The sequence below is a fragment of the Nothoprocta perdicaria genome, unplaced genomic scaffold (assembly GCF_003342845.1).
Source record: "Nothoprocta perdicaria isolate Ctin4 unplaced genomic scaffold, notPer1 scaffold_208, whole genome shotgun sequence".
NCBI lineage: Eukaryota > Metazoa > Chordata > Aves > Tinamiformes > Tinamidae > Nothoprocta > Nothoprocta perdicaria.
Window position 1 is genome coordinate 680,251 of NW_020455294.1, and position 23,715 is coordinate 703,965.

Consider the following 23,715-nt stretch of genomic DNA (forward strand, 5'->3'; position numbering starts at 1 on the left):
AGTACCTCAGCACACAGCAGCACCTCAGCACAAACACAAGGCGTAGGACACCACGCATGCTGGTGTCTCCATCTCGGCCTGGCTCCACGCGACAGCCCCGTCCTTGGGCCACCTCCGGCTCCTCCGCCTGCGCTCCGCGTACCTTCCTTCCAGCATTGCCTTCCCGCTGACCTTACCCTCCTGTTCCCACCTGCCGCCGGTTCCCTTACTGCTCTGATCGCTCTGTATTTTCGTGCAGCGACCCCTCTGTCGCTGCCGCCGCGGCCCAGCAGTTCCCCGGCAGCGGCCTGGTGCTACGTGTGAAGTTTCTCCCATGTTAGTTTGATGTCTTCTCCTTGCTGGTAAGGGAGGAGGGAGCCCGTGTAGGGAGGAATGTCGATGGTCACGCTGGCATCTTTATTTAGACACCGGTGGGCTTTGCAAGTTGTCAGTTTTTAATGGACGCTTTTTTGAGTAATTTAGTCCCTTTTATGTTTTATCATCTAAATTCTCACATTGCTGGAAAGCTGCCTTGATGGACAATCTGCATAATAAGCAATAAGCAAGGCTGAAAGGCAATTTTGTGGTTTTAAAAATAACAGCAATTAATAAATAGATACAGATAAATAAGACATGTAAATCGTAGGATACTGAGAGCATGAGCCTCATTTTTGGACAGTTAAACAAGCCAAGAGCAAAAGCAGATACAATATGATGCCTGCGGACGAAAGATCAGCAACTTCTAGGTATGACAAAGAGAAATTGTGGATTTTCTCTCACAAGAGAGAAGAATGAGATGATAGGACAAGAGATGGAAGGACCCAGGGATGGTGACTGCCCATCATCTGCCAAGTGACCAAGCCAAGTTCATGGATGAGGTCAAATCATATTGATCCCTTGTGTGGGATGCATCTGGAAACTAAACTGAACTGAGCGGGATACTCCAATTGCTTTGGCYGTTCCCATGGGATACAGCTAATCATCACTTATTTTACTGTAATTTATTTCATAAATCCCRATTCTCAGTAAGTGGCTTTGGTTTCTAAAAACATTCTTGAAATGACTAGTGAAGTGCTAGGTCACCTTAAGCATAAACGTTTTTAGAAGCATTACTGAGTATGATCATTTGAATCTATTGTGCAATTCAAATTCCCARCAGAAGCTGCTTCCAAAGCTAGGGGAGAAAGTTTAGCATTAGTAATGCTTTGCAGAAGAGGTGAGAAGTTGATTGTTTGGAAGCAGTCAGAAGTACATGTTAAGATGCACCTAACTCTGGCATTTCTCAGTCAGGCAGAACTATTAAGCCTACTTTACTGAATTTCCATAGCTACTTTCTTTGGATATATACTATTTTTTTTCTTAATCTGTAATTTCTAATGATGTCCATTAGTTTAGCATTTTAGCGAGTTTAACTCTGGTGTCATTAGCTGCAGTGATTAGCAGATGAAATAGCTTCAGAGCTTAAATTCCCATTTGGTCTTCTCAGTTCTGTTTCATCTCTGTTGTATGCTTTCCTAATTACCACCATATTTCTGTATTTAAAACTGCAATTTTAAAGCATATATTAACCATCATCTCTAGATAAGAATTAAAAATAACATGGGCTGTCATGTTCTATTATTTCTTCAGTATCTAATAAAGTATATTCTATTTTCTCTCATTTAGGCCTAATTATCTCTTTAAAATATTAATTCAAGAATTACTTGAAACCACATGACAGATATAGCTTGGGTTTTTCTGGTCAGCCAGCTCATCACGATTGCCGTTGGAGGTTGCATGTTAGTTCTGAACCCGTGTCAGCAGTGTCTCTCATCGCCACTGATACTCAAGGAAGCTCAATGCAATTTTGCAATTTGGCTTCATTCCTAAGGAAAAAACTGAAGAGCAAATGGCAGTGTTGGAAACATTTTGAACGTTAAGGTGTTTAGGTACAGCTTCATAAATTGGATTAATCTCTGAATATATCTTGCTMTGTTGAATCTTTTCCTTGGTAAGTAATGGCGTTAAAAACTAATCTGTGCAAAGCATGCAGAAGATTAATTAACACTGGGAAGAAAGGAGTTGTCTGAGCCTTTCACCTGTAAGTTACCCTTTATCTCCAGCTGAGTTTGCCAGCCTTTAATGCTRTTTGTCATCTTCCCCAACAAGTGTCTTGATGTTTTCCTGCACAGTGCCCTTTTGTACTTTGAATGACTCCCATAATACCAATACCCTGTAAAAATCTGTTATCYTCTCCCGTCAAAGGATTTAAATATTTGCTTAGCTTAACCATAGGCCTGTGCCAGGGCTCTGTCACTCTCATGGGAAAGAAGTTCCTCCTCACATGGAGATGGAACTGCCTGTGTTGCAGCTTGTACCCATTACCCCTTGTCCTGTCACTGGCCACCACTGAGAAGAACTTGGCTCCTTCCTTCCTACATTCTCCCCTCAGGTACTGATACATACTGATCAGATCCCCTCTCCATCTTCTCTTCTCCAGRSWAAACAGKCCCAACTTGCATAGTCTTTCCTCATAAGATGGATGCTCCAGTCCCTTAATCATCTTTGTTTCTCTCCACTGGACCCTCACTAGGAGCTCCACGTCCCTCTTATACTGGGGAGCCCAGAACTGCCCCCAATACTCCAGGTGCGGCCTCACCAGAGCTGAGKAGAGGGGCAGRATCMCCTCCCTCCACCTGCTGCCAACACTGCTCCTCATGCAGCCAGGAYCCCATTGGCCTTCTTGGCCACGAGGGCACACTGCTGACTCATGGKTAACTTGGTGTCAACCAGGACTCCCAGGTCCCTCTCCGTGGAGCTGCTCTCCAGCAGGTCAAGCCCTAATCTGTCCTGGTGCCTGGGGTTATTCCTCCCCAGGTGCAGGACCCTGCACTTATCCTTCTTGAACCTCATGAGGTTCCTCTCTGCCCAACTCTCCAGCCTGTCCAGGTCCCTCTGGACGGCAGCACAGCCCTCCGGAGTGTCGGCCACTCCACCCAGCTTGGTGTCATCTGCAAACTTGCTCAGGGTGCATTCCGTGCCCTCGTCCAGGTCATTGATAAATGAGTTGAACAGCACTGGGCCCAGTACTGACCCCTGGGGGACACCACTGGCCACAGGCCTCCAACTGGACTCGGCCCCATTTATGACCACCCTCTGAGCTCTGCCATCCAGCCAGCCCTCGATCCACCGCACCGTGCACTCGTGTAGTCCACTCTCCCGGAGCTTCTGTATGAGGATATTATGGGAGACAGTGTTGAAAGCCTTGCTGAATCAAGGTAGACAGCATCAACAGCTCTCCCAAAGTGCATCCAGCCCATCATCCCATCGTGGAAGGCTATCAGGTTCATCAAACATGACTTCCCCTGGGTGAATCCATTAGATAATGGGAAGGATTGCTCTGTTGTGCTGTTCAGCTATGTGGATGCTTCTTGTGGGTTTTATATGAATATTTGCACAAGTGTTTTTATCTTTAAGTATTGCATATGAGTGTATATGGGCACTTTAAATTTATACATCCTATTTAATCATATTTTAGTACATAATTGAGCCTAGCATTATCACTGCTTTCATAGTATCTTAAGTCTGTCACTCAGGAAGAACTGTGATTTAGCACTCTCTGCTTTCCCTTTCCCTGCTTGCCCCTTTTGGCCTTTCTAAGGAAACATGTTTTGTGTTCACAGTCTCTTGGGTTTAGATAACCTTGAGCTTTAGTGCTGTGGCAACTCTGCCTTGAGTTGCACGCTGCCCTGTACCTAGCATGTAAGCCATATCCCTAGTGAGAGCTACCCTGGGTTTTTTTCCACTTGTTCCAGTCTAAAACAACTGCTTTCAAAATAGCAGTGACAATCTTGGCTTTGCTTGCTTGCTTCCAAAGTTAAGACATAGCTATTGGGCCAATAATAATGGTTGCAATATGTTTTATTTTCGAAGAAACGATTTCTGCGGGTCTTGGGATAAAACATAAGCATGTTTTATTTTCCTGGGCCTGTGTTTTTGTTCTGTTTCTGTAAATTTAAGGATACTGTTAAATCATTCTGCATTATGTTGTATGACAGGAACTTGGACTTTCAGAGATGTGGGCTATGGGCAGTTTAGATTTTRTGGGCGGTTTATGGGCGGTTTAGCTTTTACGGTTGGACTCCGTGATCTTGAAGGTCTTTTCCAACCATAACGATACTGTGAAGCAAAAGTGAACATGCGAGGTCTTGTAAAAGCGGGGTAATTCCATACTGAGAGGCATTTAMAAGGCATGTCATAGATGAATGCTGCTTGAGTCACTGTCGTCTTCAGCTCTCCCCAGATTCCTAATATTTTCAATGACACAGTAAAAAGAAATTTGAGGAGAATATTAGAAATTGCCTGTCTGAACTGCACACTTTCCTATCTCCGTGCCAAGGAGGTGCTGTGTCCTCAGCCACAGGCACAACTTGTTTGGTGCCTGCATCTGTCTGCCGAGTGTCACTGCATCTCCCAGCCACATAAAAGCCGAGACCTTGAGAAGAGTAGAGGCAGATCACAGCCCCAGTCTTGTCTGCCTCGAGTCCAGGGGAACAAGAAGAAGAAAGAGGTTTTCAAAGCAGAGGTAAATTGCAAAAGCCCTTCTCTTCCCCCTCCACTTTTCCTGAGGAAAGATATTCTTGTGGAACACCACATCATCATCATCATCCTTGTAGCTGCTGAGGGAAGGTCTTGCTTCAAGAAAGCACAAATGGTGCCTTCTTTTGGAGAGCCTCCTCCTTGTTTCTGACACATTCATGCCAGAAGCAAGCACATCTCCCGGGTACACGGATTCTACACCAAGAAGATGGATTAAGGGGATTGTAACCTTCCTGGGAGCACATTCAGGAAAATCATGAGTCTTTACAGACTTCACAGGAGCTATAGAGCCCTAATTCCAGAAATGTCAAGGGCCGGTGGACTCTTCTGCTTCCAGTGGTATTGCAAATGCCCAGCACGGGTGAAAATCAAAATGTGAAGGTATATAATAATAACAATAACAATAACAATAACAATAACAATAACAATAACAATAACAATAACAATAACAATAATAGACTACTTATGCCTTGTAGGAAATTTGTGAAATTGAGTAAAAATAGGCTCTTTGAGAACAGAGGTAACCTAAGTTTCTTTGGTAGTGCTACCGTATTGTGCCATGTCCCTCAAGGAAAATACACCAGTAGGTAGGACTTCCAGTGGTGTGTGGCTTGACACAGAGTGTGGATTTGTATAAAAGAATTGATTAATTCCAAGCAATCTGCATTTTCCTAAATGTCCAAGTCACAGTGACAGATGAATTGAACACAATTAAGCCAGGGTTATTATTGATATGGTCCGATCTTGATGGTGTCCTGATTCACACCTAGATTAACAGATTAAATGTAAGTAAGGGACTTCAAACYTCTGTTTTCTGTCTCTTTGAGCTTCTTCATTGAGCATTTCTCTACTTTTAAAAACATCRATTTATGTTTTATGTAACATTTATGTTAGCAAGGAGGAGGATTTTGAAACTTGGAGCTTTATCAATAAAAACAGTGTCTCCAGCAATAGTAGAGATACAGAATATGCTTCCATACCAAGAGTGTATTCGTTTTTTTTAATCACTTATAAGACACAGTTTTATCTTCTTTTGTCTGGAAACAAAATGTATGAAGAAGAAAAAAGACGTATTTGATATAAAATGTAATATTAAAGTATCTATATTGTGATTTTTTAAAAGTGACAAGTAATGTAGTGGTGTGATGCCTTGAAAGAATCAGAGAATTTGAAAAGCTGTGACCCTCTTTGTTTTACATCATCTGGCTGTGCAGAGTAAAATGTATCAAAAGTTTCCATTGTGAAGTGGCTGAAATTCTTTGTATCAGAAAATATCAATGCCAAGGGACTCTCTCTTAAGGGCATCAAAGCTAATTCTGCYCGAACAATCCCCACTTCATGGGCAGAAAGATCTTGTGTTCCTATAAAGGCATCTGCCAAAAAAAAAWGATCAAAAGTTGCAATTACTAACAAACAGAAGACCTGTAAACTTAATGCAGTAACTGGCAGCTTCTTGGATTGAAAGTTTGTCAAACTCCAGGGACCCTAGAATTTCTTTTCATTAATCACATAATTCTGAATATTCCTGTTTTTGTTTCTTTTTTTTTCTTTTTTTCTTTTTTTTTTTTTTTAACCAGTCCTACTTGCTACTACTGTGATTAAGCTCTATCTTTGTTGTTGTTCTAACAAGGAAAATCCCCACGGTGAAGATCAATGCACAGTCGCATAATGACGTTTTATATGTCTGTTAACAAGGCGAGTGCAGCCTCAGTTATGTTTCTGGTTGGTAGAAGCTAGAATGCAAAATTGGGAGCTTTCTCAATTCTTTAAAAAAAAGTCTCAGATTTTAAACTATCTGTATGAGAAACTAGGGATTGTTTTCTTTAAACAACAAGAGTATCCCAAATAATTTGTCTTCTGTGTCATGCGATCTGCTGTCACASTATGAGCATGTCTGAATTCTGCTTTTGCCGAGTTCTTGTGCAGGAACCTGCCAAAGATTTTTGAAGACTAATTGATTGGAAAATTAGTCCAGAAAATGTGTTTTTTATATTGTGTCATCGTTTTGTAGTTGTGAAAGATTCAGCGTCAGAATTGTAGCAGTCGTCACAAAGCCATGAACATTAGGCATAAACTGACAACCAGTCCGGGGGATTTTTAGSAAGTTCTGACCCATCCCAGAAACTTTACCTGGGAACTGTCAAATGGATGGGTGTCACTTTTCACAGCTGGCATCAGTGGGTAGGACTGCTCTGAAATTTGCTGTAGCTGTGTAGACAGGACGAGGCACCTTGAGTCGACTTCAGTTATATACAGTGAAGGATTTCTACTTTTTATATGTTCTTAAATAAGAATAGTAAGTCCAAGGATAGTCAAGTTTTCTATTCTAGCGTCTATTGCCTAGGAAGCCAGCAGGCATCTCTCCAGCACAAAGTCACCCCTTCCTCCTTCCCCAAAGTTTCCTGGGAGGGTATGGAGAGCCGGTGTGAGTGCCCAGAGATGCTGCTGCTCTGCGTGGCCTTGAGCAACTAGAATTGAGCAACTGGGATAAATAAATTGCCTCTTTCTGCCCGCTCCTGCTCTGAGGGACTCGCGAGGCTGGCGACGGAGGGCCCGAGGAGGAGCGAGGTTCCCAGCTGGCCAYGAGCTTGCTGGGCTCGAGGAGGAGCAGCCCAAGCCTGGGTTGGGACTTCGAGGACCTCTCCTTCATTTTATGCAGTGGCTGGTGTTGACACGACTGAATACACACACAGCTTAGCCCATATTGTATGATCTTATAGTCAGGAAGTCATTTTCTGAAAAGTTGGTAAATTTGGGCATCGCTGTGTTTAATAACACAAAACCTGCACGCTTCCACCAGCTATKTAGAATTGCTTGTTGAGCATAAGATTTAAGACTTGCCTGAATTAAGAGGCTAAAGTACATTCTGAAAACTAAATAGAAATTGTATTTAAAAGTATAATTTATTGATTATATGAACTAAGATCAGCTGCTGTACTTCCTGCGGTCTCTCTGGCTCTAACACCGCCACCCTTTCTGCAGAGGTGATGAATAATGCAGGTTAGTTTGTTTCTCTGGGCATTTATTACAGCCACACAGAACAGTTCCTGCAGAGGTTTTCTATTTCTTATTTAGCAGCAGTGAAAATTGCAATTATTCTATTAACTTGGCTCGTCAGTAAAGCAAAGAAAATCCTTTGGACTGTGAGGAGGAAACGTTTGTTTTCTCTGACTGCTCTTTACGTACGCTGCTCCAATTATAATTAAATGTGAATATTTACCCATAAAATGAGCACTTTTTAGAGTTTAGTTAAAATGATTTTTAAGCTCCTTGATGCAGGCGCAGGCAACCTGTTTWGTGTTTTGTATAATGTTATTCATTACACAGAACTAATAGACACAGAGTGGCGAATCAATGAAATACCACCGTGCACATCAAATGCAACATTATGGCTCTAAGTTCTTCATCAGGAAGAATCTGTAGGGGGAAGAAGGAAACAAAAAGCCAGATCAAAAGCGATGTGGGGAATTAATGTGCAGAAGATGAAAGGGAAGGAGGCGAACAATAGACTTGATGTAAGTGGAGGATTAAGGAAAGCAGAAGCAATCATTTTTTATGGGACAGATGAAAAGAAATTGAGAATAATTGTGGCGGGAGGTGCAAGTAGTGGCAAGTAGAAAATGCCATGTGTTTGATGGGCCTGGGAAAGCCCCGGCTCGCCCGTGATTTGGGCTATCGCTCGCTTCCGAGGAGTATTCCTAAGCGCCCTTGGAGCATCATGTCCTCTGCGAACAACGGCAGTCACAGGAGCTTATCGGCTCCCTTTCCAAGGTGAACGGCCTTGGTGGCATCGCTCCCGAGTGTTTGGCTCCGARTAACTGTTGGCTTTCGAGTGCTTGAGGCCGGCCGCTTCTTCCGCTGGTGCCCGCTGGCCCTCGCCGGGCGACACSGGGGTCAATAACGTGCTGAAAGGGGCCTTTGCCGGCGGGGAGCTCACTGTGCCCCTCCGCTTCCTGGGGCGGGAAGAGCCGAAAATACAGGATACACTGAAACTATTGGTAGGGGAGGAAAAAAGGTATGTTTTAAAGCATAGTAAGTGCTGTTAATAACGCCTTAGTGTTCGGGGACGCTGCCTTCGCCTTGGGCCCTTTATCCCTCGGTTACCCAGCTGAGGCCTGGCTCAGGCAGGGAGGGGGAAGACGCGGTTGTTCATGRGGGAAACTCCTTGTCTGCTGGCTCAAGAGATTTTTCCTTACTCCTCCTAGATTTTCTCCTTAATTTTAGGCCATTGCTCATACYGTTCAAGAGCAACAGTTCTGAAACCTCTAGAGACTTTCCCGTCGTTGTAATTCCTTCTTCATCTTCCGTTTTGAACAGGAAGCAGCAGTGGGGGTGTGTAGGCCCGTTGCTGGTAACCTGAGTGCTGACCCCTTTGAGGGTCTGGTGGTTTTCCACAGATAAAACCCACCTGGACGTGACCCRGTGCTCTGGGTGTCCCTGCTTGAGCAGGGGTTGGACTGGGTGATCTCTGAAGGTCCCTTCCAACCTCAGCCATCYTGCGGCTCTGTGTAAACTCAGGGCCCTCTCCGACCCGGCCCTTGTTCCTCTCTCCGTGTTGTCCTCCAATTGGCATCTGCTTTTTGATAATGTCACCCTGAACTAGGTAGGCAAAATTGCTCTAGGCTTTTCTTAACGGGCATTTCACTATGGAGTGACACTGCCCAAGTGAAAAACAGAACACGTCCTTAAGCACCTAGGAGGTGTTTGATTTTTAACGTGTGAGCGCGGCTTTGTTAATGTGGTTTTCTGTGGGAGGGTATTTGTATAGATGAGACGTTGTCTTCTGTCTTCTCAGTCTAAGATTATACTGCCTATTTTGGCTTTTTATCAAATCCCCAACTCAAATTAAAACTCTAATTTATTATTGTTTTAACTTTACTGGCCTGTTTTTCCCAGTGTTTCTGATATGTTTCTGGAATTTTATTGAAAATGCTGTGCTGCTTCATAGGCACCGTGGCTGCCTCTTCATTTTTAACTTTCCCTACTTTCTTGCTCGTACTGTGCTACATTTCCTGTAGTTACACCTGCACAGAACTGCCTCTCAGGCTTTATTAAAATACTGGGGAAAGCTTTTATTTGTTTTGCCTTTTTCGTTCTTTCTTAAATTTCCCATTGCGAGCTGCAAGCTGCTTTGAATTGTAGATGCAGGCTGTTTTTTTCACTTTTTCTGAAAACAGGCTTTGTGTATAGTACAGAGCAAAGTCCCTAATGTCAGTCTTTGGCCTGGTACCTTCCAGTCTTCAGGACACTTCCTACTACTGCTCCTTTGTGCTGGGATGTCAGAATTAAATCTCTCCTCGTGGAACAAATTTCCCCTCTGTGAGACCAAACTAAGATGATGGGCCGAGTGTTCCCCTATGACAAGTCGTTAGAGGTCAACTCCAGTTGCCTGGGCACAGTATGTGTATATATATATATATATATATATATACTGACCTGTCACGTCTGGGAAATGAGTTTGGCAGGGCATTTTAAGAGCAGAGATGTCCCAGCGGAGTTTATTGTAAAGGGGGTTCAAGAGCACTGTAATCCTTGCCTTGAGCTCATCTCTTAAGAAGGAAATTCTCTTAAGGACATTTTTTATTTTTTAATCCCTGGTTGGAGTGTGAGGACTGTGTTAAATGAATGAACTAGGGGAATTTTTGCATGATGACAGTAGGAGGGTCCCCGTCTGCTCTGTTTCTTCAGCGTCTCCTAGATGGAGGCCAGGCTGGGCCCCCCGCTCGGGAATTGGGTCTTTGCAGAAAGGGTCGGGGAAGGTAGGAAAACACCGGTGTCTCTGAGGACTGCTAGAGCTTTACATATAGAAGGATTGTTGTGGACTTAGACATTCCTCGCATTTTCCATCACTGGAATTTTAATGGTATTTTGTGGCTTCATTGGAAAATACAGAGTGATGGCTTTTAGGCTAAAAGGAGTCTTTGTGTTTTCAGAAAAGTTTTCAGAAAAAGATCATAGCAGAAGAATCAAGCTGATACTGATCTCACACGTACAGGTCATTGGAATAGAGTTTCTGAGAGGTCCCAAACACATTTAGGGATAGCTCGACAGTGGGATTCAATGTGAGATGAGGCTTTAAAAACAAGTGTTGACACATTTCTCTTGGTATTTAAGCAGGCAAAGGTGATAGAGAYGGTGATGTTGGGATGCCCTGTCTTTTCTTTAGGTTTTGCTGCCTGAGAGGCAGGTACTGCCTAACAGTATTGTATAGTACTCATTGTATCCTCATTTCCTTCTAAATTATCTCCAGCATTTCTCATTTTTGTAGTAAATATATGTTYCTCACTTAATGTATGGGGGATATACATGTTTTATTTAGGCCAGTGTAAAATTTACTCCATCCTTGTTGACAACTGTTAGAGAGATGTGTATTTTCGATTTGCTAAAAGACTGAATATTTATAGGTGATTAAAATAAAGAGGTTGTTTAGCAGGTGCTGACTGCAATTTGTAGTTACAGTGTCATAATCGCTTTATGAGGCGCCTCTGTTGAGGAAATTATCTTTGTTTAATGCTAAAGGATGTAGGTAATCTGTCTCTAATGCCAAATTATGTCAGGGTGTGCACTTCACTTTTTCCCCTACGCTTACGTAGATTGGAAAACTGAGTGTTCCAAACAACTGGTGGAGCAGTTTCCATATCAACTTTTATGTGCTAAAAATGCAATTAAGATTGTTTAACCGCAAACATAAAAGCTAGATTTAATTAATGTGGGTTTTTTTTTTTTGAGGAAATATTGTTTCATGTTTAATTGATTCTGTTTTCATGGTGAAYTGGAGCTTACCCTGGTAGAAGTCAGTAGCAAGCTGCTGTCACCCAGTGAAATGTGGGTAGTTGGAGCCACGAGGCAGTGCCCAATTCCTACGGGCGTCTATTTACCACAGCACTTTTCTGCCTTTTGAGTGAATCCGTGGTTCTGGGTTTGTTAACATAAACAGTGCAATCCCATTAACTGGTAAGATAAAGAGCATTAGATGTAAAACATCTTTTTCACATTGCTACATGACCGGATTTGTTCTGCTTATGGAAACTCTTTGGATTTTTTAAGTATTTCCTCTTTCCTGTAGATGGCTGGGGGCTCTGCTGCTCTCCTGGCTGTGTGGTTGGCGGGCATACATTGCATCTGAAGCAGAGGGTGTTAAAATAACCTGGTCTTTAAGAAGAAGCAGTTCTAGTCCCATGGTATGCTCCGCATTCCCTGCAGGATCTAGGGGCAGCTCGGGGAGGATGTGCAGCAGCAGGTATTTGGTATATAAAGCTTTTAGTGTGACTGGTGAATAACCTAAGGACCACTGCTGACCTAGAGCCTGTTGTGGCAGCTGAGAGCAGCCGGTTGGAGCTGCTGGATCAAATCCATACCCAGTTCCCCACTGCACGACGTCAAGTCAAAGACACTTCTTAATGTTGCGTATTCTACCTGTTTTCTACTTTAAGGAGAAGTTAGCCTTGCTGTCCTATAGTGCAATAGGGAAATGAATAGAAAACCGTAGCTAGCTGTGTCCAGTGTGGTCATCCACCCAAAGTAACTAAGCCAAGGTGCAGTACTTCCAAGGATACTTCCAAGGATAATCAAGGAATGCTTTTCTTTCTCATTACCTGCTTTGGAGCCTGCTGATTTTGTTGACTCTCTGAAGCAAGTCGTAGATAAGGTGTGAAATAAAACACTTCTGCTCAGCTGATGGACATGGTCCTTGTGATTGCAAATGCCCTTCACCTTGCTGTGGCATGGTGCTTAGTTCAGATCACACCCAGAAGTCTAATGCATAACCTAAGGCATGACTCTGTTTAGAAAGGTGACAGAGATGAGTCCACTAGGAACTACAGAACTTTTCCTTTCTGCTGGATTGTGTGTCTGTCTGTCTCTTTTCTGTAACAAAAATGTTTACATTGCATGATGGTGTCTTTCCAAATAGGTATCCAGGCAGTGGTACTGGGACTTCCTCAGTAGCCAGTATTAATTCCCACTCCTCTCCCTGAATTAAGAAAAGAAAAATCAGAGACTTTTAGAGACGTTGTGTCTGATGTGTCATTCAGGGCAGCAGTTCATGAAATTGTGTCTCTGAGCTTGAGCTCCAGCTTTTGGTGATACTGCCTCTCTAGTTAAATCTTTTTGCAGCTTGTGCATCCTTATTGCATAACTTTCACTCAGTCAATATATATATTAGAGGAATGCTTTAAAAGCATATTCCAAAATGTGATTTTTCACTTTTGCCTAAAATGGTAACTTTAATGTGTCTCATTTCACAGTGGCATTATGATATTTTAACGTCATTACAGGGTTTACAGTTAAATGAAGTAAGACTGGGCATCACTGTGTGCCCTGAAGGGAAGGAATGAAAACTCTGTAGCTGAAAGACAGGAGTCAGAGTTGCTTCGTGCATTCGATATATAGGCATGAGCGTATCATAGAAATTTCTTTTCACCAAAGCAGTTTTAACTCCCAGCATGATGAYCCAGATTCTGCCATTGCTCCCTATATAAGACTTCTCTTGAAGACAAAAAAAAATTAAAAATTGGGGAATATACCAACACATTGCCTACCAGCCAAGGAAACGTGGAATGTGATGCAGCCTTTGGAAGTGCCCGCTCTTCATGGCAAACTCGCCTGTTTCCCAGCTGCTTGGAGCACTGCATGTACCCGAGCTGGAGCATATGGAGCCAGGCAGGGCCAGGGAGTTCCTGCCCCTGGAGCACCTGGAATAGCAAAGGAAGCCAAAGAAAGCCTTGTTCTCTCTCTCCCTCTTTTTTTCTATTGCGCATGGGGTCCAAAACAATAGACCTAATCCCCGAAGCAGCTGCTCTTTCGGTACCTCCAGCCTCTGCTAATAAACTTGAGCTATTTCCTTAGAGCTGATTTCTCTCCTGACGTGTTTTTAAGCCTCTCTGGCTTTAGACAGGTTACAAATGTGGACCACGTTTGGTTCCTTACGAACAGCAGTGAAAGGAGGAAAGGCCTTGCTGGTTAGGAGCGAGGAAGGCCCCTCTTCCTCCTCTTGCCTCGTTTTGTTTGGGTCTGCTRCTTTTGGAGCTGCTGCTTTTCCAGACCTCTACTCTCCATCTCTAAGTTGACATGCTCACATTTCTAAAGTATCCGCGATACTTTAGATATACCAAAGTAGCTAATGGTGATTTACATCAGCACATACTACCTTAAAGGGGCAAAAAAAGCTAGTTTGAATCTGTGCCTATTTGCTCTGTTCCAATGGTTATTTGCTGTTCTTGTGCTTACGGGCTGCCAGGTCTAAGAACGTGCTCAATACTTTGAAAATCGGCGAGAAGTGATTGCACAGGCACCCCGTGCAACGTCCACACGTGCATTTGAAGTGAAACCTGGCAATTCAGAGCCTCTGGGCTTGTTCCTAGCAGGTAAAAGGCTGCCTTGATGACACTTGGAGCAAATGAATTTCTCTCCTGCAGTCTTGCACTGAATGAATTGCTTGATCTAGTTTGGTACAAAAGGCCACGATCTATAAATAGTTAACAGGGCTTTTGTCAGGACCAAGTGATCTATAGACTGGAACACTCTCTTGGGGTCTTCTTTAAAAGTAAGTGATAATATGAACAAAAGGGAAAGTTTATATGAAAAAGAGAGGCCCTTTTAATGAGATTGAAACTCAGATATTTTAACTTCCTTTTGAAAACTACCTGCACAACCACTTCAAAAGTCTGAAAAGCTACTCTCGCAAGTCGGTTGAAGAAGAAGAAGAAAAGGTCAGTGCCTGTTAATCTGGTGTGAATATAATTTGTAAACAGCTAYGCGCTGCAAACACAAGCCGCAGCCACAAAGGATTTCATCTGAATGAAAGATGCTGCTGTCACACAAGCTTGAAGTGCCTTCAGCTGTGTCCCTAAGCTGGTGTGTGCAGTGTGAGCGTGACATCTCTGTTCCATTTTCATGCGTTTGCTGCTACATGGCACTGGCTGCCACAGGACCTCTCTGTCCTGTTTGATCTCTGATGCACTTTTATTGGCAGCTGATCTTACAGGTTTCTAGACCGCTGCTAATTGTGATAAGCTGGACTTCTTACTACGTTTTAGGGGAATGAAGGAAGCATTTGTTTATCAAGTTTCTTCATGTGTCATTCTGGAACAAAGGCTTAAGAAACACATATCTGCAGCAACAGAAGGAAGAGGCTTCCCTTTTTATGGCATTTTCAGCTTTAAGTCTTTCAGTGAGATGAGGCTCATCATCTTTCAAGTTGTGTCAGCGGGGATTCCACTAAACCTGCCTGTGTGACTTGTGAGCTTGGGAAGATGAAGACCACTGCCTCCATCCGTTACAGTTATTTTAGTTAGCCTGGTGTGGTTCTCCTGGAGAACATTTCTGGGAAGGTAAAGAGCATGATGGGCAGAGCAGGTTATTCAGGGCTTTGTACAACTGACCTTGAAAGCTTCCAAGGATGGAGGGTGCACAACAACACACTCCACTGCTCGRCTGTCCTCGTTGTGGAAAAGTTTCTCCTTCTATCCTGCCTGACCCGCTCGCTTTTCAGTTTGTGCCCGTTGTCTCTTCTCCTGCCACATTCCAGTCCAGGAGCCTGATTCCATCTGCTGGTTAACGCCTCGTTGGCAGTGGCGGGCTGCGAGGAGGTCCCCCCAAAGCTTTTGCAACGCTGAGGAAGCCCTGGTTCCATCAGGCTCCCCTCCTACAGCAACTTCTCCAGCCCCCTTGGCCACCTTGGTGGCCTCCCCACAGACCCACTGCCCTTTGCCGATAGCTTGCCTGTGTTGGGGAGTCTGGAAAGTGGACGCAGTGCCTGGATGCTAACACGTGCAGATAGGACGAGATGGGTGCTCCTGCTAATACAGCCCAGGGGGCTGCTGCCCTTCTTTGTTCCCAGACAGGGATTCTTCCTTCTCAAGTAGAGCACCTAACAGGCTGGTAATGTCACACACTGTATGTTGTCCCGTTACTGCAGCCTGTCTAGGTCCCCATGGGCAGCAGGACTATACTGAGGTGTATTTATTTATTTTGTGTCAGCTGCAAATGTGTCACATCACCTGTTTCACTTTGGGATCCTGGGAAATGCCCAGCATTTTATGGGAAAGCAGAGCCCAGGTCGCCAGCGAGTCCCGTTCAAGATCGGGAGAAGGAGCCTAAACAGTAAGATCCCCCCCGTGTGGGGAATCTTCATGTGGCTACGTGTGAGGTGGTATTTGGTTGATACCATTTCCTCGTGTAGAGGATGCGATTCCTTATTTTTCTTCAAGGTACTTCCAGACAGTGCAGATGAGGTGAAGAAAATTGCCCAGGGAGCGCCGACGATGCAGGAGAGCCCTGCAGACCGGGAATACTGCGGGCCCAGGTGGCTGCTCCTTTCCCTGACCATGGAGCCTGTTGTATTTATTAGCCTCAGAAATATTCGGAGATGAAAGACAGCGTTTGAGCTCACCTGCTGGTTGGGAAAGAGCCCTTTAAAACAAGGATTAGCAAAGTCCTTTTTGCCGTAATATGCCTGGAGTTTTATGTGTCATTGTTCTAAAGGAAGCCTGAGAAAGGCCGACCATGTGCAGACTTCCGTCCCGCTCCTTGGGGCACGGGGGGCTGGGAAGGGCAGGGGACAACAACGCTGGCAAAAGAACAGGGTTGCCATTCCTCTCTTCTGAACCGTGTGCTGCTCCATTAGCTGGGCAGGAGTTCAGATGAAATTCTGAGATTTTGGTGAAAACTGAGCAAGAACTAAACACCGCGTTGCCCAACTTTATTTGGATTAGTCCGAGATCACTCCAGACTATTACTTCTTACTAAAGCTACTCTACCTTCTCTTTCTGTGCTTCCCTTTCTGTGCAGGAAGCAGTACTTCCCCCTTACCAGATTCAGAAAGTGGAGGGAATCTGCTTGCTTGCTTTGGTACAATAGATCATTAACAGTRTTGTAGATGAGCAGGTTTTTATCCGGAGCAATTGCTGCTCCAAGGGGGCTTCTTTGGGTAGCCTWGAGGAGAGTATCCAAACGTCTGTGCTGCCTGCGGAGCACACAGTGATGCCAGGTCCCTTGCCCACAGCATGGCTTAGAGGTTGCTGTTTGTAGCATCCTTGCTGCCCACAAGTTGGGCCCTAGCTTTGCAGTGGGGCTAAGGTAACACCAGTGGGAGGGTTTGTTCTTTGAATTCTCCATGACACTGGGTATTCAGCCAAGCCTCCTCGCAGCAGAGAGGTTTGTTTCCCTGCTTGAGTGCTGGAGGTGTTTCATGTCTTCGTACCCAGCTGCCTTGGTAAGAGCTTTCAGCAGGGCAGGTCTGCACAGGGTGACTTCTCATTCGGTTCAGCTCATCAGGCAGTTCCCTATTTAAAAGCCAGTGCTTTTAAATAGCAGAATCCAGGGGTGTAAGGGGTGAGGGCTGTGGTGGTGTAACCCAGTAGCAGGGCCAGAGCTCTGCACCAGGAGCTGAACCAGGGGCCTGAAACCATGGAGTTACCCCCTGGGTGGGGAGACAAAGCTGGAACTGGGGAATGGAGCCAGCAGTGTGAAGCCGAGCAGCCCAAGGCATTGGGAAGTGCAGGCACGGGGCTGCTCGGAGGCATCAGGCAGGAAGCAACTGCTCTATCTGCCCTCCCGTCTCCTGCAAAGCCACCTTCCTCTTCAGSAGAGGAGGAATGACACGCGCCAGATGTAGCCGAGGCTCTGCGTTAGTAAATTAGCAGGGCTCTAACACTCAGCCTTGCGCTGCCTCCTGTAATTGCCTGCCAYGTCTATGAAATGCCAAATGATGTTCTCCAAAGGAGACGGAATACAGATTACGCTGTACATCCCTTGGCAGCGCGAGCCGGCCGGGCCTGTCCTGCGGCTCCRCGAGAGGCGGAGGGGCTGCCGGAGGCGCCGCGCGGGCGCCTGCCAGCCCCGCTCCGCTCCGCTCCGACGGGATGGGACGGGATGGGACGGGAGGGACGGCTGCTGAGCTCACGCCCCGGCCTCGACCTGTCATTCCTCCATGTGAGGCCTCGCTTGCTTACAACGGCCTTTGAATCGGAAATAATGGGGAAGGAGAAACGTGGCTTCTTTGTGTCCTTACGCAGGAACAAACCAATTCAACAAAACAGGAACAAATCTTTATTTTTTTCTTTAAGGCAATAAAACCCAGCCTCACCAACGCTGGCAGTTCAAACACACAGCACGAGCACGTGCTGGAAATGAGGAGCTGGGGCTTTACTGGGGCTCCTCAGCAGTGAGGTGGAGCATGGGGTGGGCCGCTGCGTGAGGGATTCCCATGGGATATTTTCCATACAACTCAAGTGCCAGCATCCTTTGAGTGGTGAGTTGCTTSATGGGTGTCTCGTGATCACAGAAAYGAACTGAACGGGAAATAGATGRAAAAAAAAGTCTAATCCAAAGACAACCGAGTTTTGTTGGGACGTGCATTGCTGGAGAAGAACTGAAAACAAACACAGAAGTTCTGTGAATGTCCAGCATCCTTTCCTGTCCCCATGAGCTGCTTTGCTCGGCTCTTGGCTGCTGAGCTGCTCCGTGGAGGGAAGCGTTGCTTTCTCTCTCTCCTCGTGGTCCATCAGGCTGTCAGTATTGGCTGTGATTTCTGCTTCTGCCCCTTCCCCCCCTGTTTCTTTTTGTTCCCCGCTCTCCCTCTTAGAGTTCCTTGTTCTCAATGAAAGTAACGTGTGCCCCGAGTGAATAAATATCCTGTCTCCAGTCCCTGCTTCCTTTTCTCTGGTGGGCTCCTCGCTTTACCGTCCTACCCGTTGGAGCAGCCTCAGCCGCCCTCCCTGCGATCCCCTCGTGGCTTCATAACCAAGTCTTCCCAAGCTGTGTATGCCATGGTGAATCATAGAATCACAGGATCCTTAAGGTAGGAAGGGACCTCTCGAGATCATCTAGTCCAACCCCCTGCTCCAGCAGGGACACCCAGAGCACGGGGCACAGGGCGGCATCCAGGCGGGTTGGGAAGATCTCCAGCGAAGGAGACTCCACAGGCTCCCTGGGCAGCCTGTGCCACGGCTCTGGCACCCTCACAAGGAAGAAGCTCTTCCTCACAGGAAGATGGAACTGCCTGGGTTTCTACTTATACCCATTTGCCCTTGTCCTGTCACTGGCCACCACTGAGAAGAGCTTGGCCCCTTCCTCCCAACATTCCCCCTTCATGCACTTGGTTTTAGGGAAAGTCTTTCCCAGGTGTTTCTACTGGTCTAAATAAAGAGGATCCTTCCTGACTGAGCTTGGCCCATGTCAGGCTGGAGCTGCTGGTGGATGGTGACCCAGTGTGAAGGGCTTGCTCTGCCTCGTGGTCGGCACGTGTAGCTTCATTTACAGCGGAATCTATGGGGATGGAGTAGACTGGATCACTTAAAGGCAGATTTTATGCTCTGAAGTGAACTGTCTATAAAATTTGAGCTTTTCTAAGTCAGGGATTTTTTTTCCCCTTGACTGAAATTAAGCTATCAAATTATATATTGCTCCTCAGCACTCGTCTATTACAGACTTCTATGATTATTAAGGTTACTGTTGCAAGTCCTTACTGCTAAATGAAACAATTGTTAGTCTTTGTGACCTAAAGAAGCAACCTCTATCCATTTCATATTGCTCAAAGTAGGTTCGGCTCTTACTCTAAGTACAGTGCTTTCCTCCTGGTTTCCTGAGGATTTGTGCAATATTGGTGATATTATCAATAATGTCTGCAGTTTATTGATGGAAAATATTTTGGAGATTTGAGGAAATCTGCCAGCCAGTCTTTTTCTTCTGTTTGTAGTAAAATGTATGATTGAAATCATATTTGCCTACCTTTAGATATCATGGTGAATATTAAAAGCACTCTGTGAACATTAATCCATAACCGTGTCATTCTATGCTTCGTAATAATTTTGTTCTTAATCTGGCTCTTTTCTGAGGCACCAAGTGTGTTTGTGAGTACTTTTTAACAGGCAGTATTGTACAGTGGAAGGATACCAGAAGTGTCATTGCACCTTCTTTGTGAGAGACAAATGTGCCTGCCGTTTTTCAGAATTCAGATATTTTGCTCTTCATATAAAAATATTTTATATAAAGATTATGGGATGATTTATTAAAAAAATAAAATCTTTCAGATAACCATGTTGACATTCAAGTCAGAAATTGCATTCCTCTGATCAGGTGTAGAATGAGACAAAAAAAAAAAWATGACAGAATTTGCAAAGTTTTTCTAGACTTTGAGATAAAACACCGAAGAATTAATTACTGCCTCCTATTAATTAAGATAACAATGCAAAGCCCTTCATTAGAAGCCTCGGAAAAGTTCTTCCTTGGTCCTTGGAGAGCATATTATATGCAAGGCCTGTTGTGTGGGTTGCAAGGTGTCACTGGAATTTATATGCATTACTTGTCTAATTGCAGTAAATGTAGCATGTCCAGATAGGTTTAAAAGTTGGATGGCTGTTTGTTACTTGCTAGAAATCACTTGAAACCTTGCTGCTCGGAGGCAGCTGTTCCCGGGTCCTTCACCTCTCCCCAGAGAGAGCTGCAGGCCCCTGTTGTTGGACCCTGTCTTTTATGGCAGAAGCAGTAAACATGACAGGTTGTTTGGGAGCCATCTGTTTTGAGATGGTTGCTGCTTTGTATGCAGCAATGAACTTGAGCCCGGCTTTCTGTCTGTCTGCGGAGTAACAGCCTTGTTTGGTGTCACAACAGGTGGAAGTTGATGGGATGAAACTGAACGTGACCGGCGAGTGGAACCTGGCTTCACCCTTGCTGTCTGTCACCGTTGATGGCACTCAGAGGACCATACAGGTAAATGCAACAGCGCTTGATGTTATAGAGCTGCAGTAGCTACGTGCTTTTGGAGGCACAAATGGATGCGTGGGCTCTAAGCTATGTTGTTAAAATGATGTTCTGCTCCCCTGRTCTTGCCCCTCTGTTTTGATGCATCCAGCACAGCAGTGAGGTGAGCTCCTCCAGAGTCGCTTGGACGGCTTAATATTTTTCAAATGTCATTCGTTTGAAGAGAAGTCACTTATTTTAGTCAGAAATTTACCCCTTTCCCAATATTTCTTCACCTAGTGGCTGTGAGGAGATATGGTTTCTTGAGAAAAAATTTTAAATAGTAAAGAATTGCCGTTACAGAAAGTGAAGTTACTGTCTTCATAATGTTTGAWTCATCATCAGACTTTTTGATTGTTTGCCACTTCTGTGCCTATGCAGGTGGAAAACCACAGGCCGGCATATTTCCCATGCTGTTCCTTTAATAAAATATTATTAGCTTCACCATTCGAAAAGGAGCAAGTAGAAAATATCCCAAACTTGGATGGCTAAACAGAATAACGTAGGGGTAGAGTCTTTCCTTCTGATCAATGGTGTGTTTGAAAACAGCTGGGCACAAAATGATCTCTCTGTCTTGTCAATTTTCTGAAGGTAATGCTGTCAGGATTTACATATGTGTTAAGAGACCTTTTATTAATATCTATCTACTGAGCTGGGAAATGARTGAAAGAAAATTTCAGAACTTTGGAATGATTTCAAGTATTTTTCTACACACAATATTATATTTATCGCTGATATCATAATCGGATTTTTGTTGTTAGTTCACAATATGTGCTTTTTTTTTTTGTATTTTCACTCCAGTAAATTTCCCAAATGAAAATGTAGCTTTTCCTATGACTGAATTTAAAAGACTGCAATTTTATGAAATAAATATTTTATTTTTCAAGGGTGACCCGAGAGTGAAATTTTCACTACTTATCCAGATAAATGCTGGACTTAATTTCTGTAGATTTCTTGGAAGGTTAATGGCATCTTGAGGTTGTCTGTCTAAAATAATTTTGCACTCTAAAGCATAGTTTTGTGTTCTAATCCTGATCCATCTTGCTGTCGTTTTATAAAATACAATAATCCCTAATGCTGAACAGGAAAGAATACTAATGTGTGAACATACAAAATCTCTTTAGGAGAAAAGTGTAATGTTTGGTATGAGTGGTGGTATCTTGAGGGCCCTGTTTCAAGGCACAATAATTACCTAGCATTATGCAAGTCTCCGAGTATAACTAATAATAGTAAGACCAGTTAACCAAAAATGTAATATTTGAACTGGCACAAAAATTCAGTTTCAAAATTAATGCTGATCAGCTCTGGAGGTGCTTTTTGCTGGAATCTGGGCCAGCAATAGTGTTGCTTGCACTGCTGGAACGTGACCAAATGGAGTGAAATACAACCCGACTAACCACAGCCACAAGCAGTGAGCTGGATGGATGCTATTCATCCAGCAGAACTTGGAATAAGCCCATAAAATGTTGCTTTCTGAGATATTATCTGTAGGTCTTTGTGTTTAACAAGGTAGCCCAGTAGCTTGGAAAGTTATTAATCTTTTAGTGTATGTATGTAAAATTATGGTAACCTTAAGCTTGACCTCTGATATCCACTCACTGGAATCTACATGGGGTTTTCGGTTATGTGTTTCCCTAGACTTGCCCCACTGCAAGAACCAAATTAGACAAGTGTATTCCTGCAGGTCAATTTGTCTCCAAAAGCAATTGACCCCTGGGTCTTGAAGTATCTTCTTTCAGCAAGACTTAGCCCTAGAGCCATTTAAGCAACAAATATGGATGTATCGAATAATTCCTGCTGCGCTTTATTAATTTTCAGCCAGCCTAATTTCTCTTCATAGTTGGTTTCATTCTTCTGAATTTGCTCAACCAAATGCAGTCTTTGCAAACAGTGCATTTCTCTGTAGGTTTGATGTGTGCATCCTTGGTTTGATCCTGCCGTCTGGCCCCAATCCAGCGAAGCACTTAAGCACAGAAGCAGGAACTAAATAATTTCAAAATGTTTTGGTTTAAAATGTATTTATGTAAATTACAGTCTAGACATTCAGATTGTTGCATATCTGCAGCACAGATACAAATAAGTAGCCAGGCGTGCTCGTCTGCTCGAGGATCGCTGTGGATCGGCGCAAAGCAGAGCACCAGCTTGAGGATCGCAAGACCTCGAGGCCTCCTCAGGCTCCCTCTGAGTTGGYTGAGGTTGGAAGGGACCCCTAGAGATCATCTAGTCCAACCCCCTGCTCCARCAGGGACACCCAGAGCACGGGGCACAGGGCGGCATCCAGGCGGCTTGGGAAGATCTCCAGAGAAGGAGACTCCACAGSCTCCCTGGGCAGCCTGTGCCAGGGCTCTGGCACCCTCACAGGGAAGAAGTTCCTCCTCACATGGAGATGGAACTGCCTGGGTTTCACCTTGTACCCATTGCCCCTTGTCCTGTCACTGGCCACCGCTGAGATTCCTCTAGAGAGAGGAACCAGGGAAAGGTCCCCGAGCGACCTCCTGAGGTGGAGGCGGGTGTCCTGGTCACAGCCACTGTAGGACAGAGCTTGGCCATGGGGCAGCCCTGTCCCCACGGSGCGCCCGGCCAGGCCGTGGGCCACGAGCTCCCTGCCGGAGAGCGCGGGGCCCTGCGGGCTCCGCATCCTTGCGCCAACGTCGCTGTGACATCCTGCRGATCTCCTGGGAGGTTACGACATGGAGACAACTTGGGCTCTAATGAGCAAAAGATGCCCAAGGTCGAGCCTGCTGGGGCTGCCGGTGGGAGCAGACCTCGCAGTGTTCCTGGGAGGACACAGATCCCAGCACTCCGGTGGGGGTTGTAGTTCTTCATTTGSTCTCAATTGCTCAGCGTTTTCTCCACTTGGACTAGACCCTGTTTCCCATCTGAGGAGTCTGGATTTTACACGGTGGGACGTGCACAATTTTGTTTTTGAAGCACCACGTTACCAAGCAAACTACAATTTGTGTGTGCAGGAACTTTTCCAAAATGGTTTTCTTCACCAGTTTCCAAAGATTTCAGTGGCTCTGAAACCCGAGTTACTATGAACTCAAATTCTAATTTTGGTGAAAGTTAGGGAACTACCTGTAGGCATATTGTTATGTCTCCATGAAGATTTAGATTTGAAGAGATCATGCAAAAAAATCTTGAAAAGCCAAAATCATGAATCCCAGGCTTCAAATATTTTCTTGACTGGAACAGAGAAAAGAGTTTYGTCCACTTACAGCAATGTGAGAAAGTCACTGATGGTACCACTTACTATTTTTTAATTTATTTATTACATCAAGAAGTGCAGTAGGAGAGGCATGTTCTGCAACTCAGGATATGGCAAATGTATGTACTTCTCAGATATGTTTTTTTATTATTATTTTGGTTTATAATAATGGAAAAAATGCTGTACATTTTAAAACCTTTGCTCTTGGG

At 44.6% G+C, this 23,715-nt stretch overlaps 1 protein-coding gene across 2 annotated transcripts in view; it reads left to right on the plus strand.

Annotated features, from left to right (window-relative positions):
* Positions 1–23,715, plus strand: part of PCCA (propionyl-CoA carboxylase subunit alpha) — a 252,797-nt gene that overhangs the window by 168,476 nt on the left and 60,606 nt on the right. For both annotated transcript variants that reach the window (XM_026038336.1, XM_026038337.1), the window contains one exon: positions 20,170–20,268. In XM_026038336.1, the coding sequence (XP_025894121.1) occupies positions 20,170–20,268 (99 nt within the window). The remainder of the gene's footprint in view (positions 1–20,169; positions 20,269–23,715) is intronic.